The sequence below is a fragment of the Cervus elaphus genome, chromosome 2 (genome assembly GCF_910594005.1).
Source record: "Cervus elaphus chromosome 2, mCerEla1.1, whole genome shotgun sequence".
Taxonomy (NCBI): domain Eukaryota; kingdom Metazoa; phylum Chordata; class Mammalia; order Artiodactyla; family Cervidae; genus Cervus; species Cervus elaphus.
In genome coordinates this window covers 6,058,563-6,075,009 of record NC_057816.1, presented here as the reverse complement: position 1 = coordinate 6,075,009, position 16,447 = coordinate 6,058,563, and the positions used below count along the sequence as shown (strand labels likewise).

Here is a 16,447-nt window from a genome sequence, read left to right as displayed (position 1 = left end):
GAAGCTTAAGAGATGTCCACAGAGGCGGACACAACTGAGCATCTGAGCACACACACACCATGAGATTTCTTAAGTTTCTCTTATGATTTAGCTGTATCTTGGCGTGTTCCTATAACAGGTTGTGTTAATATTCTTTCTTTAAAGAAGATAAGCGAAAGTTAGATATATTTGGAATTTAGATATTAAGTATATTTTACTTTGGGCTTCCCTGGTGGTGCAGTGGTAAAGAATCTGCCTGCCAATGCAGGAGACACAGGTTCAATCCCTGGGTCGGGAACATCCCCTGGAGAAGGGAATGGCAACCCACTCCAGTATTCATGCCTGGGAAATCCAATAGACAGAGGAGCTTGGTGGGCTATGGTTCCTGGGGTCACACAGCGTTGGACACGCCTGACGCACGAGTATGATATTTCAGTTTAAGATGTCCCATGACAGACCTCCCTGGTGGTCCAGTGGTAAAGACCCCACACTTCCACTGCTGGGGGCATGGGTTCAATCCCTCGTTGGGTAACCAGGATCCCGTGTGTATTGCCAAAAGACTAAAAAATAATAATACTAGTTTAAATAAAGCGTACCATGAGTCAGAGACTGGTAGTCCTTAGCACAACCTGGGCAGAGAAATGTGAGTGGTAAGACTGATTACTTCAATCTCCTCCTGGGCACCTGACTCTCTTCTCAACCAAGATAAAGTTGCTGAGCTAAGGGCCTCCAGATTCAGCCAATTAAAATGCAAACTGTTCAGTGAGAATTTGAATTTCAACTAAACTGCATTCTTAGAAAAATGTACAAGTATATCCCATGCAATATACGGCTCATACTTACAGTACTAAGTTACTGTACTAAGTACTAAGTTACTGGTTTATCTGAAATTTGAACTTAACTAGCTAGCCTGTATTTTATCTGGCAACCCCAGTGCACCAGCAGTGCTGAGGCCCTGACTGGATCTGAGAAAAAAACACGTGAAGAGAATTCCCAGATGTGACCTAACAGGGCAGGGAGACACAGCGGGAAGACCTCAGGGGTCCAACGGGCTGGGTTCCAATCGGGGCTCCACCAAGCCCACCTAGCTCTGGGCAGGCTGCCTAACCTCCAGGCCTTGATTTCTTCATCGGTAAAATCAGCATTAATGACAGTCACGTGCACAGGCTGCATACAAAGATCAAACGAGTTAATGTGTGTAGCGTGCTCAGAAGAGTGTCTGGCACATAAACTGGCCTTTATTATAAATGTCAGTTTTCAGTATCAGCAGTACAGAGGCTGAAGTGGGGACCAGCCCTGCTTCTGATGGGCAGAGGTAGGCGGGGTCGGGGCCGCGAAAGGGAACCAGAGGCAGCCGGGTCAGGCCAGGGCTATGTAAGAAGCACCATGCTTGTGAAGATGACGCTTTGAAGCGCAACCAGACCCTCAAAGCCTCCTCAGTCAAAGCAAGCTGGACCACCTAAGAAATGGGGTCATCCCACTCAGGCACATCCTCGGGGCGAGGACCTGTCATGATCCAACCACACCAGGTGCTACTGGCCCCTACTAGCTCCCTGATGCTGCCCGTTTCCAACGCTGTGCTCAGAGACAGCAAGCTGGCAATGTGAAACTGACGCCAGTGGGCGTCTGTACAGGATAGAAATTGGCAAATGCTACAACTAGAGCCCTTTCCTCACCTCCCTGGGACCCACAGCTGAAAGAACACCCAGACGGGCTGAGCATCCCACAGTGACCTAAAGAAAGGCATTATGCGTGGCCTGGGTGAGTGGTACCCTTCTTCACTTTCCCTTTTGGCTACAGAACCCAAATAAAGAGGCTTCTGTGGGAAGTTGACAGCAATACAGTCTTACTTCAGCAAACAAGAAAAACCTCAGATAAGCAGTCTAACTTACACCTAAAACAGAGAAAGAACAAACAAAGCTCAAAGTTAGTAGAAGGAAAGAAATTATAAAGATCGGAGTAAAAATAAATGGAATAGAGACGAAAAAATAATAGAAAAGGTAACAATAGAAAACGAAAAGCTAGTTCTTTGAAAAGATAAGCAAAATTGATAAGCCTTTAGCCATAAAAATGGGGGAGGGCTCAAACCAATAAAATTAGAAATGAAAAAGAAGTTACAGGTGACACCACAGAATACAGAGGATCATAAGAGAATACTGCAAGCAACTGTATGCCAACAAAATGGACAACCTAGAAGAAATGGACAAATTCTTAGAAAAGTATAACCTTCCAAGTCTGAAGCAAGAAGAAATATAAAATATGAACAGACCAGTCACAAGTACTGTAACTGAAACTGTGATTTTTAAACTTCCAACAAACAGAAGTCCAGGACCAAATGGTTTCACAGGTGAATTCTATCAAATATTTAGAGAAGAGTTGAAACCAACTGAATATTCATTGGAAGGACTGATGCTGAAGCTGAGGCTCCAATACTTTGGCCACCTGATGCAAAGAGCCGACTCATTGGAAAAGACCCTGATGCCAGGAAAGATTGAAGGCAAGAGGAGAAGACGGCAGCAGTGAATGAGATGGTTAGATGGCCTCATTGACTCAATGGACATGAATTTGAGCAAACTCTGGGAGACAGTGGAGGACAGAGGAGCCTGGCGTGCTATAGTCCGCGGGGTTGCAAAGTGTCAGACACGACTTAGCAACTGAACAACCACCACAACCTATGGTCAATTAATCCACAACAAAGGAGACAAAAGTATACAATGGAGAAAAGGAAGTCTTTTCAATAAGTGGTGCTGGGAAAACTGGACAATTATCTGTCAAAGAATAAAGTAGAACATTCTCCAGTACCGTACACACACAAAAAAACTCAAGATGTATTAAAGACCCAAATATAAGATCAGATACTGTAAAACTCTTAGAGGAAAACATACGCAGAACACTCTTTGACATAAATCACAACAATATTTTTTCAGATCCACCTCCTAGAATAATGACAATAACAACAAACAAATGGGATCTAGTTAAACTTAAAAGCTTTTGCATAGCAAAGGAAACCATAACCAAACTAAAAAGACAGCCCACAGGATGAGAGAAAATATTTGCAAACGAAGCTACCAATAAAGGATTAATCTCCAAAATACACAAACAGTTCATGCAGCACAATATCAAAAAAAACCAATCATAAAATTGGCTGTGTGCTGTGCTTAGTCGCTCAGAAGTGTCTGACTCTGCGACCCCATGGACGGTAGGCTGCCACCCTCTTCTGTCCATGGGGATTCTCCAGGTAAGAATATTGCAGTCGCTCACCATGCCCTCCTCCAGGGGATCCCCCAACCCTGGGATCAAACCCTGGTCTCCCACATTGAAGGCAGATTCTTTACCATCTGAGCCACACGGAAGCCAGAAGATCTAAATATTTCTTCAAATAAGATACACAGGTGACCAAAAAGCACATGAAAAGATGCTCAACATCGCTAATTATCAGTTCAGTTCAGTCACTCAGTCGTATCCGACTCTTTGAGACCCCATGGACTGCAGCAACACCAGGCTTCCCTGTCCATCATGCTAATTAACAGAGAAATGCAAATCAAAACTACAGCGAGATACCACCTAACACTGGCCAAGAGGGCCATCATCAGAAAGCCTAATAAGCAACAGCTAGGGAGGGTCTGGAGAAAAGGAAACCCTCTTACCCTGTGGGAATGTACACTGGTAGAGCCAGTATGCGAAACACCATGGAGGTTCCTCAGTAAACTAAAGGTGGAGCTGCCATATGATTCAGTAATCCCACTCCTGGGTATCCATCCGGAGAAAACCGTGATTCAAAAGATACATGCACCCCAATGTTCCCTGCAGCACTATTTTCAATAGCCAGGACATGGAAACAGCCTACATGTCCATCTACCAAGGAACAGATGAAAGTGATGTGGTACAGATATACAATGGAATATTACTCAGCCATAAAAACAATGAAACAATGCCATCTGCAGCAGCATGGGAGGACCTAAAGATTGTCATATTGAGTGAAGTAAGTCAGACAGAGAAAGACAAATATCCTATGATATTGGTTACATGTGGAATCTGGAAAAAATGATACAAATGATCTATATATAAAACAGAAACAGACTCGCAGACTTAGAAAACAAACTTACGGTTACCAAAAGGGAAAGGCCGTGGGAAGGGATAAATCAGGAATTTGGGATTAACATAGGACACACTATTATATATAAATTAGATAATCAACAAGGACCTACTGTATAATACAGGAAATGCTACTCAATATTCTGCAATATAAGGGAAAAGAATCAGGAATTTGGTATTAACATAGGACACACTATTATATATAAATTAGATAATCAACAAGGACCTACTGTATAATACAGGAAATGCTACTCAATATTCTGCAATATAAGGGAAAAGAATCTAAAAAGGAATGGATAACGGACATGTATAATTGAATCACTTTCCCGTACACCTGAATCTAACACAACACTGTAAATCAACTATGCTGCTGTTTAGTAGCCAAGGTATGTCCAGCTCTTTGTGACCCCATGAACTGCAGCCCCCAGGCTCCTCTGTCCAGGCGCCTGCACAAGATTTCCCAGGCAAGAATACTGGAGTGGGTTGCCATTTCCTTCTCCAGGGGATCTTCCCAACCCAGGGACTGAACCTGCATCTCCTGCTTGGCAGGCTGATTCTTTACCACTGAGTCTCCTGGGAAGTCCAAATCAACTATACTCCAACATATATATATAAAAAGAGGCCTCTGTGTCTTTTGTAAAAGTCTCTTGTATAGAGTGCTTAATTCGGTCAAAATATGAGGATGAGCTAAGGAAGAAATGAATCAGAAACTCTCCCTACACTCAAGGCAGTTCAGAAACCATTCTGCAACACTAATGAACCTGTGAGAACATCACGATAAAGATTCCTTTGGTAATCTCCTTTAACAATCTGAAAATTAGTCCTTGCTTTTTAGGGAACTGATTTCCCTATTCATATAACCTTGATATCTTTTCTCTCCCCACCCCATCCCCCCCTTTCTCTCTTTCTTAAGCAACAGAGGCATTTGCAGGTTGAAATGTGAGGATTTAAAACAATAGCTGTTGGATATACATGTCAAATGTCTATTCTGTAACAGAACTTACCCTGTCCCTCCCCCATCCCAGATGACACACACTCTCCAAAAGCCAATACCTCTTGTCCTCTGTCCCCAGAGAACTAGGGCTTCAGTTTGGGGGTTATTTTTGCCCTACCCTTTCCCACATCTAGTCAAGAAGGCCCATCAGTTCTTCCTCTGAAGTCACTCACATCCTCCTTCCTTTCATTTCCACTAACCCACCCCTGATGACACCCTTCTTACTACCTGAACTACTGTAAAAGCCCCCTAACCATGGCCAACCATCGCCACTGGCTGGCTTTAGCTAGCAGCTCACGCTGTATATCAGGGAGAACACCCCAAATACAGGGTTCCTTTCACTCTCTTTTTTTAAAAAAAAAAAAACCCGCTATGACCTTTATTGCCTACAGGTAAGAATCTTGCCTCCCATCGTTAGTCCCACCTGCCTGTCAAGCCTCATTTCCCATCATTCCTCAGACTCCCGGGTCCTAACACCAGCCAAACTGCCTCCTCCTCGTTCCCAAGTGGTCCAAGCACGCTCCCGTCTTCCTCAGAGCACTCCCTCCTCCGAGATGCTCCCCACCTGGATGCCCTTTTCTCTGCGCAAAGCCTGTTCCTGTCTGGGTAATTTTTTTTCATTCCTGCCCAAAATCCCACCAAACTTTGTTGTTGTTCAGTTGCTAAGTCGTTTCTGACTCTTTGCGACCCCATGGACTGTAACCCACCAGGCTTCCCCGTCCTTCACTATCTCCCGGAGTGTGCTCAAATTCATGTCCATCTCATCCTCTGCCTTCCTCTTCTCCTTTTGCCCTCAATCTTTCCCAGCATCAGGGTCTTTTCCAATGACTTTGTTCTTCTCATCAGGTGGCCAAAGTATTGGCATCTCAGCTTCAGCATCAGTCCTTCCAATGAATATTCAGGGCTGATGTCCTTTAGGATGGACTGAGTAAGAGATTTTTGTTTTTAGATTTTTTTTTTTTTTTATTGGACCATTTGTTTTTCCAAGTCTTCACTGACTTTGTTACAATACTGCTTCTGTTTCATTTTGGTTTAATGGCTGTGAGGTATGTTGGATCTTGGCTCCCCAACCAGGGATCAAACCCACTCACCCTGCATCAGGAGGCACAGTCTTAACCACTGGGCAACCAGGGAAGTCCCAAGAGGTTTTTGTTTTTTAAGCTGTCAATCCCCAAGGACAGAGACCAGGAGGGGAGACCACAGGAACATCATGGCCCTACCTGGCAGTGGAAGGCTGATCATCTACCAGTGTCCACCATGGAATCCAAGAAAGGCTAGGGAACTGTGAGCCAGGTCCTGGGATGAACAGGCTGATACATACAATGGAAGCTAGTGAGAGCTTCTGAGAAGCAGTTAGTCCCTAGATCCACTCCCCCACCTCATGCTGCTGGAGACCACCCTCCCCCGAAGAACAGAGGTCTGCTCTCTGGAGAGGGCGTAGCTCGGGGTCTGCACTGGGGGTGCGAGGCACAGCTGAGGGCCGGGGTACTCTGTCAGAAACAGGAGGGGAAGGTTAAGTGAGCCTATTCCTCCTGTCCCCTCACCCACTCAGCCCCTAGAGCGCAAGCAGCCAGCCCGTCCCCTCCTCCAATACCTGACCTGGCCCAAGAGGGAAGACATCAGGATACTGACACTGAGGTTCCCCAACAAACAGCATGCCTCATCACCACTGTGCAAGCGGGAAGCTGGACTCCCAGGCAGTTTTTAGCCCCTGATTCTAATTGCAAGCAGGTAACCGAAGATCCCTGGGCAGCTGAGAACAGACTCCTTTAAAGACAGAGGCCAAAGAAGAGCAGCGGAAAAAAGCAGTTTGGAGGAAACAGTTAGTGCAAGGAGGAAAAACTTAAACATGGCACGAATGTCCTCAAAGAAGCAAGAGATTACACAGGTGAGACAACAGGATGCTTGCACATATTTTTAAAGACTCAGAGAGCAAGAAAAGCTCTTGCAAATTAAAAATGTGATGGGAAAGACAAAAAAAATCAATAGAAGGGTTGGAAGATTAGGTTAAGGAAATCTCCTAGAAACTGAAACCAAAAGACAAAGAAATGGAAAGTTAGGCAAGAAAGGGAAAAAATGTGAGGCCATTCAACAGATCCAAAAATTAACAGTCTCAGAAAGAGAGGACAGGGAAAACACAGGGGGAGAAATAATTCAAGACACCCCCAGGACAGGAGGTCATGTTCCCACACAGAAGTATGCATTGAGCCAACAAGATGGACGCGTGCACACCCACACCACGCATGGCGTGACATTTCAGTCACTGTAAGCTTTCAGAAAGTGGGGGTAAGGGGGCACAAAGAACCCGAAATCAGCAAGGTTTTGGATTTCTCAACAGCAGTTTGGGAAGCTAGAAAGGTACAAAGCATCCTTCAAAACTGCAAAGGGAAAATGATTTCCAGCCTGAAACTCGCCATCCAGCTGAACCATCAATTATGTGTGAAGGTGAAATAAAAAGAAAGAACAGGGCTGCTACGACTGACCTCCAGGCAATGCTTCTTAAGGAGTTACTGTGGATGAGCCCCCACCCCAAACAAGGCGCAAACAGGCCGGAAAGGCACAGGAGCTGCGAGAAGAGGAAGGCAGAGGTGCCCGCAGCGCGGCACATAGAGGGGGCACCAAGTGAGGCGCGGACTACTCAGAACCGCTCCACGGGCCCCCTCACCCAGGGGCCCTGAAGGGGGACGGAGCCAGCATTCCCACTGACGGGACCCGGGCTCTGGGTGAACCTGTGAAAAGGCAGGCGGCATGAGTGACACCTGAGGCCCGAGGCCTTGCCCCTAATTGACACAGGAACACTACATTATGTGCTCCTCTGTGACTGCTTCTTTCAACATGTTCCCAAGGTTCGTCCGTGTTGTTACAGGTACCAGGGCTCCATTTAATTGCCAGAGAATATCCCACTGGACAGGCACAGCACGTTTCACCAACCCATTCAGTAGACACTTCGGTCGTTCCTGCTTTTTGGCTATCATGAATAGCACTGTGGTAAACACCGGTGTACAAGCTTCCGGCGCACGTGTCTTCCTCTCTCTTGGGTACGTGCCCTGGATGGTATGGTAACTCTATGATTAACCACTTGAGGAACACGCAGACTGTTCTCCACAGTTGGGGCTCCATTTTATATTTCACCAGCAACATATAAGGGCTCCAGTTCTTCTCCATCCTCGCCAAAACTTGTTATCATCTGTCTTTGTGATTAGGCATTCTAGTGGGTATGAAGTGCTATCTCATTGTGGTTTTGATTTACATTTCCCTGACGACCACTGATGTTGAGCATATTTTCATGTGTTTATTGGCCATGTGGACATCTCCTTTGGCAAAATGTCTACTCAGAGTCCCTGCCTTTGGACTATTTATATCTCTATTGTTGAGCTGTAAGAGTTTAAAAAAATATATATTCTAGACACGAGTGCCGATCAGATATACGGTTCGCAAAAACTTTCTCCCGTTCTTTGAACTGCCTTTTCACTTTGATACTGTCCTTTGCTGCACAAAGGTTTTTAATATTGATGAAGCCTCATTTATCTATTTTAAAAATTTTATTGTGTGTGTTTTTGCTGTTGTATTTAAGAAACCACTGCCTAACCCAATATCACAAATATTTATGACTGTGCTTTATTCTGTGAGTTTTATACCTTTAGCTCTTACATTTATGTCTTTGATCCACTTTGAATTTCATCAGTGGTATGAGGTTGGGGTTCAGCTTCATTCTTTTGCATCTGGATGTCCAGTTGTTTCAGCACCATTTGTTGAAAAGACTCTTCTTTCCCTATTTTAAATTATCTTGGCATCCTTGTTAGAGCTCAATTGACTGTAAACGTAAGGATTTGTTTCTGAGCTCTCAATTCTAGTCCATCGATCTGTATGTCAGTCCTTATGTTACTGCCACAGTGTCTTGATTACCGTAGCTTTGTGGTAAGCTTTGTGTGAGTTCTCTACATTCTTTTTCAAGATTCTTTTGGCTGTCTGGTTCCCTTGCATTTCCATGTGAATTTTAGACACATTCTGTCATCTGCAAGTAAAGGCAGCTGGAACTGTGAAAGATATGACATTGAATCTGTAGATCAATTTAAGGAATGTTGCCATCTTAACAATATTAAGCCTTCGCATCATGAACATAGGGAGTCCATTTATTTATTTAGGTTTTCTTTCATTTTTCAACAATGTTTTATATGCTTAGAAGTTTTACACTTCTGTTAAATTTATTCCTGAATATTTTATTCTTTTTGATGACACTATAAATGGAATTTTCTTCCTTTCCCATTGACTGCCTCTGTATAGAAATACAATTGACTTTTGTGTATTGACATTGTGTCCTGCAACCTTGCTGAACTCCTTTATTAGCTTTAAAAGATTACAGTGACTTCCTTAGATTTTCCTATATAAGATCATGTCAGCTGTAAAGATACCTTTACTCCTTCCTTTCCAATCTGTATGCCTTTCATTTCATTATCTTTCCTAATTGCCCTTAACGATCAAATCTGAACTGGTGACTAATTTTGATTTGGAGACAGCCTCTGCCCGAAGAGCAGCAACTGCCATGACCCTTCAGAGGGTCACACTCTGCTTGTCACACCTGTTGATTTGTTTCCACTAGGAATGAGCCTTTGGGAGGTTTCCTGGTTGGTTCCTCTCCGCTCACCTCCCTGCACCCCCCTTCTCTGCTCCAAACCAGGGAAGCTGAGGCCTGTGGATGGAGGCACCTGTGTCCCCCAACTGGCTGGCATCCTGCAGGTTCAGCCAACGGGAGGCCTGCAGGAGAGAGGAGGCTGGGAGCAGAGAAATGTGGGTTCTGATCTTCCCCAACCTTTACTGCCCTTGATGCCACAGTCCTGACTCGGGATGCAACCGGCTGCTGACAGTCCCGGCTGGGCGCTCCTGCCTCCACACTGTCAACCTGCCCTGGAGTCTGGAGGAAACACATCATTTCCTCTCTGACCCCACCAAGCCTAGAGGTTGCAATGACTTCCCACTGTGGCTCGTCCCTGGGTGCCTCAACCTCCCTTGTTGGGTTCCTGATTGGTTTGGCTGATTAATTCAGTTTCTCAGAATCAATGCATGACCATCAACCATTCCCGGCAGGCTTTACTGCCATTCTGCTAAACACCCACACCCCAAACATCCCTACGGAGGAAGGCACAGAACCTCGCTCGGTGTGAAAACTTGGTTCCCTGGTAAACTGATCACCAATATGCAGGGTCCAAGAGCTGAGGAGATGGTGAGGGAATTCAGTGGCAAAAAGCTTCCATTCCTGGAAGGAGAAAAGTAAACAGCAACCCAGACAGGACATGACCTTGACTGTGGCTGCTGCTGCTTTCTCTCCTTTTTCTTGATTCCCTAGAAAAGATATTCCTTTGTGGCCCCTTGGTCTGACCTTTTACTCTGCTTTAGAATTTGAGCATAAAAACTGTCCAAAGGCTTCCCAGAGACCAAGTCCTAGGCATCTACTGCTGGTTTAAAGCTAGTGACCACAGTCACCTGGCAAAGCGTCAGGAGCACAGATACCACTTGTGTGGGCTTGCTGCCGAGTGCCAGCCATGGCCTTAAGAGCTTCAGGTTACCTCATTTAACCACTGAGAACCTCGTAGGGTAAGCAGTAGAGCTCCAGCTATGTAAGTAAGGGAACAGAAACTCAAGATTAAGTAGGTTGGCCATGGTCTCCAAACTCAAAGGCACTCGCCTTCCATTCTGTCCATCATGCTAAGCTGTGTCCCAGTCATGGCCCTGCTCCCCAGGAGTCTGCTGTGGACACATTTAAGGTCTACCATCCTGGGACGTCCCCGGCGGTCCAGTGGCTAAGGCTCTGCACTCCCAGTGCAGGGGGCCAGGATTCGATCCCTGTTCAGGGAACCAGATCCCACATGCCGCAACTAAAGATCCCGTATGCCTCAACTGAGACCCAGCACAGCCAAATAAAAAATAATGAAAATAAAATATTTTTTAAAAACAGCTATCATCCTCCCTAGATTATCCGTCACCACCCTCTCCCTCCCCTGCCTGCCACCCCCCAACTGTTCCTCCCTGACCATCGCGCTTGCCTCGCTGTGGGCAGGTAGGGCCGCCGCCCCCACCAGCCGGGCCAGCGTCACACCCACGCCTCCAGCACAGCTTCTCCCGCCCAGGCCAACTGTGCCCATTGGTCCTCTGCCCATTGGTGGTGAAAGCCCGACTGAGCACCCAGCCAAGCGGAGCAGGAAGCATCCCCCAGGTTGTTTTGAAGTTTTGCAGCGATGGCCAGAGGCTCACAGCCACACACTGGCCTTTACCCCACAGGGCACGCCCAGGGAGAGGAGATGGCAGGGCGGTCACCAGCCACTCCAGCATCTACGTCTGCAGGCCCTTTGGCCTACTGAGCAGGTTCTGAGGAATCAAGACTCCCTCTCTGCCCACCAACGGCAGCCGGCATGTTCCCTTGAAGATAACAGTGTCTCCTTCAAGTTAGACTGCTGAAAATCCTCCAGGGAGGAAGGAGCATTTCAGCTGAGGACTTTAGACTTTATGGAAAAACAGTGTTTGGGGACCTGAGGTAGTAAATGAATTACGAAAACCCGGGTGACAGACTGCCTTTCCCATCTTCTCAGTCCCAGCCTAAAGGTCCCTTCTCCTGGAGGCCCTCTCAGCGCCCCCCATCCCTCTCTGAGGGAAGAGGTCATATCTTATGATAATTACAAAAACAATAATAATAATAGCTACAAGTGTCGTGCTTCCCAGGTGACGAAGGGGTAAGGAATCCACCTGCCAATGGATTAACGCTGGAGACGCAGGAGACACGTTTTGACCCCTGGGTCAGGAAGATCCCCTGGAGGAGGAAATGGCAACCCACTCCAGTATTCTTGCCTGAAAAATCCCATGGACAGAGAAGCCTGGCGGGCTACAGTCCATGGGGTTGCAAAGAGTTGGACACGACTGAGCACGCACAAGTGCCAGGTCTGGACGAGGCACCAGCCGGCTCATCCCGAACACTGAGGAGGCGGGTGTCATCCCATCTGAAACTTTACTGAGTGGCAACTTTGTTGCTGTTGTTCAGCAACTTGCATGCCGTAATCATTTTTTTTTTTCTTGTATGAATTCTAATTAAGAGACATTACATTCAGAATGATAGCACTCAAAGTGATAATTTTCAGAAAACTCTAACAGCTTCTTGACCACTGAAGGGGTACATAGGGCGCAGCTGTTTGCCTGAATGTATTCTTTTTTTTTTCTTAAGTGACTACTGCCACTCTAATTTTCCTAGTTCGTAGCTCTGTTACAGGTGACTGACCGCAAGTTCGTGTTCCAGACTTTCTTTGCCAACACAGATTAATTACAAGGGAGCCACCCCCACAGTCTTTTAGGGTGAATTGGGAAAGGGCCGGTTAAATGAGGAAACAGGCCACTACTTGGTAAAAGTTTGTAGTTTTCTTTCCCAATACATCTTCTTTTTATTGAGAACTTCCATTTTTATCCTGTGTTCCTCCTCTGCCATCTCACACTCTCGCTCTATCTGCTGGATTTTGGCCACATGCACCTCATTCATTTGTATCAGCTGCAGTTGTAAGATGGACATTTGTTGATGGTGTTCTTCCTCATGCATCTTTTTTAAAGCACCTTCCTGAGAGGTTTTGCTCCTGTAGTTTTTATTGGCTGTTATTCTGACAGCTGAACACGAGGGTTCAGGTTGAGAGGTCCCCTCACATACTGGAAAATGTATGAACTCTTTCTCATCATCGCACAGTTCTCTATTTGAAACAGCAAATGATTCTTGGGCGGCGGCCTCAGCGTGGTACTCGGGCTCCTCCTCGGGAGGGCTCTGCAGGAAGTAAAGTTGCTCCGGCAGCATGCTGGCAATCTTCTCCTTCCCCAGGACGTGGGTGCTCAGAAGCGGGCTGACGCTGCGCTTCACTTTCTCTCTCCTCTCGTGGGCCATAATCTTTTTGGTCCGAGCCTTGATGTTCTCCCAGCACTTCTTCAGCTGTTTGAAATCCCGCAGCGACACGCTGGGCTGGGAGTTGTACTCGTGGGCAAGCGCCTGCCAGGTTCGCTGCTTGAGGGCAATAGTTCGCGCATCGCTTTTCTTACACTCCAGCACATACTTGTACTTTTCTACTAACGCCAGCAGGATGCTCTTTTCCAATTCTGAGAAGTATTTGGCAGGTTTTATGATTTCGTTGTTTTGCATTTTCCACTGTGTTTCTCCTGGCTGTTAGCTATCCTGCAGCTGCGGCGCAGCGGCCGCGGCGATCGGGGGAGGGGCCGGCGAGATGCGAGCGCGGGCGGCCTCGACTCCTCTCGCAGGCTGGGCGGCCGGGAGGGCCGCGGGCTCCGGAGCGCCGGGCGGCGGCGGCGCGCCCCCGGCCCGCCAGGCCCCGCCGCGCAAGCAGCGGCCACAAAGCCCGGGAGCCGCCGCCCCCTCGCGGGCCGCCCGCCGCCTGCGGGTCCGCAGGCCGCATACTGTAATCATATTTAACTATTCTTATAGCTCTCTGCAGTTTATAAAGTGTCTTTTTTTTAAGATTCATTTTTTGATGTGGAGGATATTTTAGGTCTTTATTGAGTTTGTTATAATATTGTTTGTTTTATGGTTTGGTTTTTTTGGCCGCAAAGCACATGGGATCTAACCTGCACCCCTACTGGCAGGTGAACCCTTAACCACTGGACCTCCAGGCAGGTTCCTAAAGTCCTTTAACAGACACTCTCACTGGGCTTCCCTGGTGGCTCAGCTGGTAAAGAATCCACCTGCAATGCAGGAGACCTGGGTCCGATCCCTGGGTTGGGAGGATCCCCTGAAGGTAACCGCTACCCACTCCAGTATTCTGGCCTGAAGAACTCCATGGACTGTATAGAGTCAGACATGACTAAGCAACTTTCACCGGACAGCAGCATCTTCGCAGTTTCATTTTCGAGACAAGGAAAATGGCCTTTCCAGCCCCATCTGCTGCCCCCACACCCTAGCTCCACCTCCTAAACTCCATGCTGCCTCAGTGTTCTGTACTGAGCCCATTTTCCATTTCTACTCACTGCACCAGTGTCCCGGGAGCTGGAGCTTTGGCAGGATAAAGGGGAAAGACAGCCAGGGTCTGGGGGCAAGGGGGAGTGGGCGACAGTTGGTTAAAGTCAGGCAGAAGCCTCCCGGCATGGAGGGCAGAGCCCAGAAGTGAAGGCGGGGGCCACACACCCTCATACACCAGCTGTGGACCCTACCCCAGGTGACTCCACAGGAAGGGCAAGGTCTGACAGTCAGAAAACTCAGGTTCAGTTTCCAGCTTTGCCACCATATAACCCTGAGGATCAGTCCACCTCTCAGCGCCTGTGTGACACTGTGATCTACAAGAATCACATAATCTTGTTTTTTTTGTTTTTCCAGGTTCCAGAGGGCAGAGCTCCTAAAGCCCTAGGAATTTCCTGAGTGGTAGGGGAGACAGGAGCAACTTTTCTCATTCATAATTAGCCCCTTTCAATCACACCTGGGGTTATGCTAATGTGGTGACTCCTGGGGAGCCCCTAGACAGCATCAGGATGGGGGCTGGTGGCCAGAGGAATCAACCCTGTGATTAGGAGTTTGGAACTTTCAGCCCTACCCCCCCTACATGGAGGGGAGGGACTGGCCTACCAAAACCACGTAAGGGAACCTCCATAAAAACTCCATAAAAATGATGGAGTTCAGAGAACTCCCAGGTTGGTGAATCCATCCACATGCCAAGAGGTGGTGTACCCCCATCCATGGGGACGGAAGCCCCTGCACCCCGGATCCTTTCAGATCTTGCCCTATGTATATCCTATGCACCTCTTTATCTGACTGTTCAAGGTATCCTTTATAATAAAACTGCTGGTAAGCAAAGTACTTTTCTCAATTCTGTGAGCAGTTCTAGCAAATTATGGAACCTGAGGAGGAGTCAGGGGAATCTGATTCACAGCTGGCTGGCTGGAAGTCCAGGAGGCCAGGTCTTACAACTAGTGTCTGAAGCAGGGGCTGTCATGTGGGACTGAGCCCTTCACCTGTGGCACCTGCACCAACTCTCGGTGTCAGAACTGATTCAGTGTCAGAACTGAATTGAATGGGAGGATACCTAGTTGATGTCTGCAGAGAACTGAAGAATTGGTTAGTGCGGGGGAAAAACCCACATATTCAATGTCAGAAGTGTTATGAGTGACAAGCAGTTCACACCTGTCAGTCCACCTATAAAGCAGGCTTACCTGCCCAACGAAGAGCAGACTCACACAGGAAAGACCCTGATGCCGGGAAAGACTGAAGTCAGGAGGAGAAGAGGATGAGATGATTGGATGGCATCACTGACTCAATGGACATGAGTTTGAGCAAGCTCTGGTAGATGGTAAAAGATAGGGAAGCCTGGCATGCTGCAGTCCATGGGGTTGCAAAGAGCCAGTCACGACTAAACGACTGAACAACAATCTGCCCAACACAGAGGGCTGATGAGTGAGTGAACTGTTATATGTGAAACTGCAGACCATCCCTTTGGTTTCATAAACTGTCAACTGCAAAAAAAAAAAAAAAAAAAAAACCTGTCAACTGCAAAACGTCCTCAAAGATTAGATTTCATACAATCAGAGCCATCAAGTGTTTATCAAGCACCGATTGCCTGTAACATATACTTGATGGACAGAGGATAATATAGAACATGACCTGTGTCTTCAAGAAACTTTCTGTCTGGCGAGGAGACAACACCAGTACATTTGAAATATAAGAACTATTTAACACCTGGTATACGCAAAGGAGGTGGCGGAAGGCAGCTGAGGAGAGCTGGGTACGGTGTCATGGGGGAGGTGATTTGACTTGTGCTCAGAGGAGGGATCCACTCAAGAGGTCCTGGCAGGTTGCAGCACCTGGCACATGGGGTGTTGGCGGGCAGATGGGCAGTGAGAGGCAGAGTCAGGCATCACCAAGTAGATGCTGATCAAGTGAAAAGTCTGGTATGGAATCAATAGAAAATGAAGTTGGAGAGGTTCAGTGAAATGAGAAGCAAAAAAAAAGGCACTCATTCATTCGCTATTGATTGAGCGTTTGTAACATGCCAGGTATGGTTAGGCACTTGAACAGACAGAAGAGGTCCCTGCCCTTATGAAACTGACACTTCATTCCAGTCAGGAAGAGACCAAATACACAAACAAGATCGTTTCAGACCCATCCAGATTAGTAAGTACTGACGGCCTCGTCTCTGACTTCCTCCTCGTGACAGGCATCTCTTCCAGTTGCCTGACTGAGAATAAAGTCAAAGGAACCACATCCCTCCAGCCCTGGTCCAGGGAGAAAAGGCACATTCCTTACCAACTTCTGCTCCTGGGAAGTCTGGGACAAAACAAAGGGAACTGCATGTCCCTCTCCTTCATCTATTCCTTGAAACACAGACATACCACACACAGCCAGTCTCTCCCTTCTCC

The 16,447-nt window shown here is 47.0% G+C and overlaps 2 protein-coding genes across 6 annotated transcripts in view; both read right to left on the bottom strand.

Moving 5' to 3' along the window:
* The window catches only part of PC (pyruvate carboxylase), a 101,658-nt gene that overhangs the window by 37,688 nt on the left and 47,523 nt on the right, over positions 1–16,447 (bottom strand). The gene's annotated exons all lie outside the window — the stretch shown is intronic.
* Positions 12,107–13,416, bottom strand: LOC122708906 (myb/SANT-like DNA-binding domain-containing protein 3). Its single transcript, XM_043925719.1, has one exon. It carries the CDS (start codon positions 13,227–13,229, stop codon positions 12,447–12,449), a length of 783 nt encoding a protein of 260 aa, XP_043781654.1. The 5' UTR covers positions 13,230–13,416; the 3' UTR covers positions 12,107–12,446.

Excerpts from the sequence above, each read along its gene's own strand:
- LOC122708906 (XM_043925719.1), bottom strand. The coding sequence starts at position 13,229 with ATGCAAAACAACGAAATCATAAAACCTGCCAAATACTTCTCAGAATTG.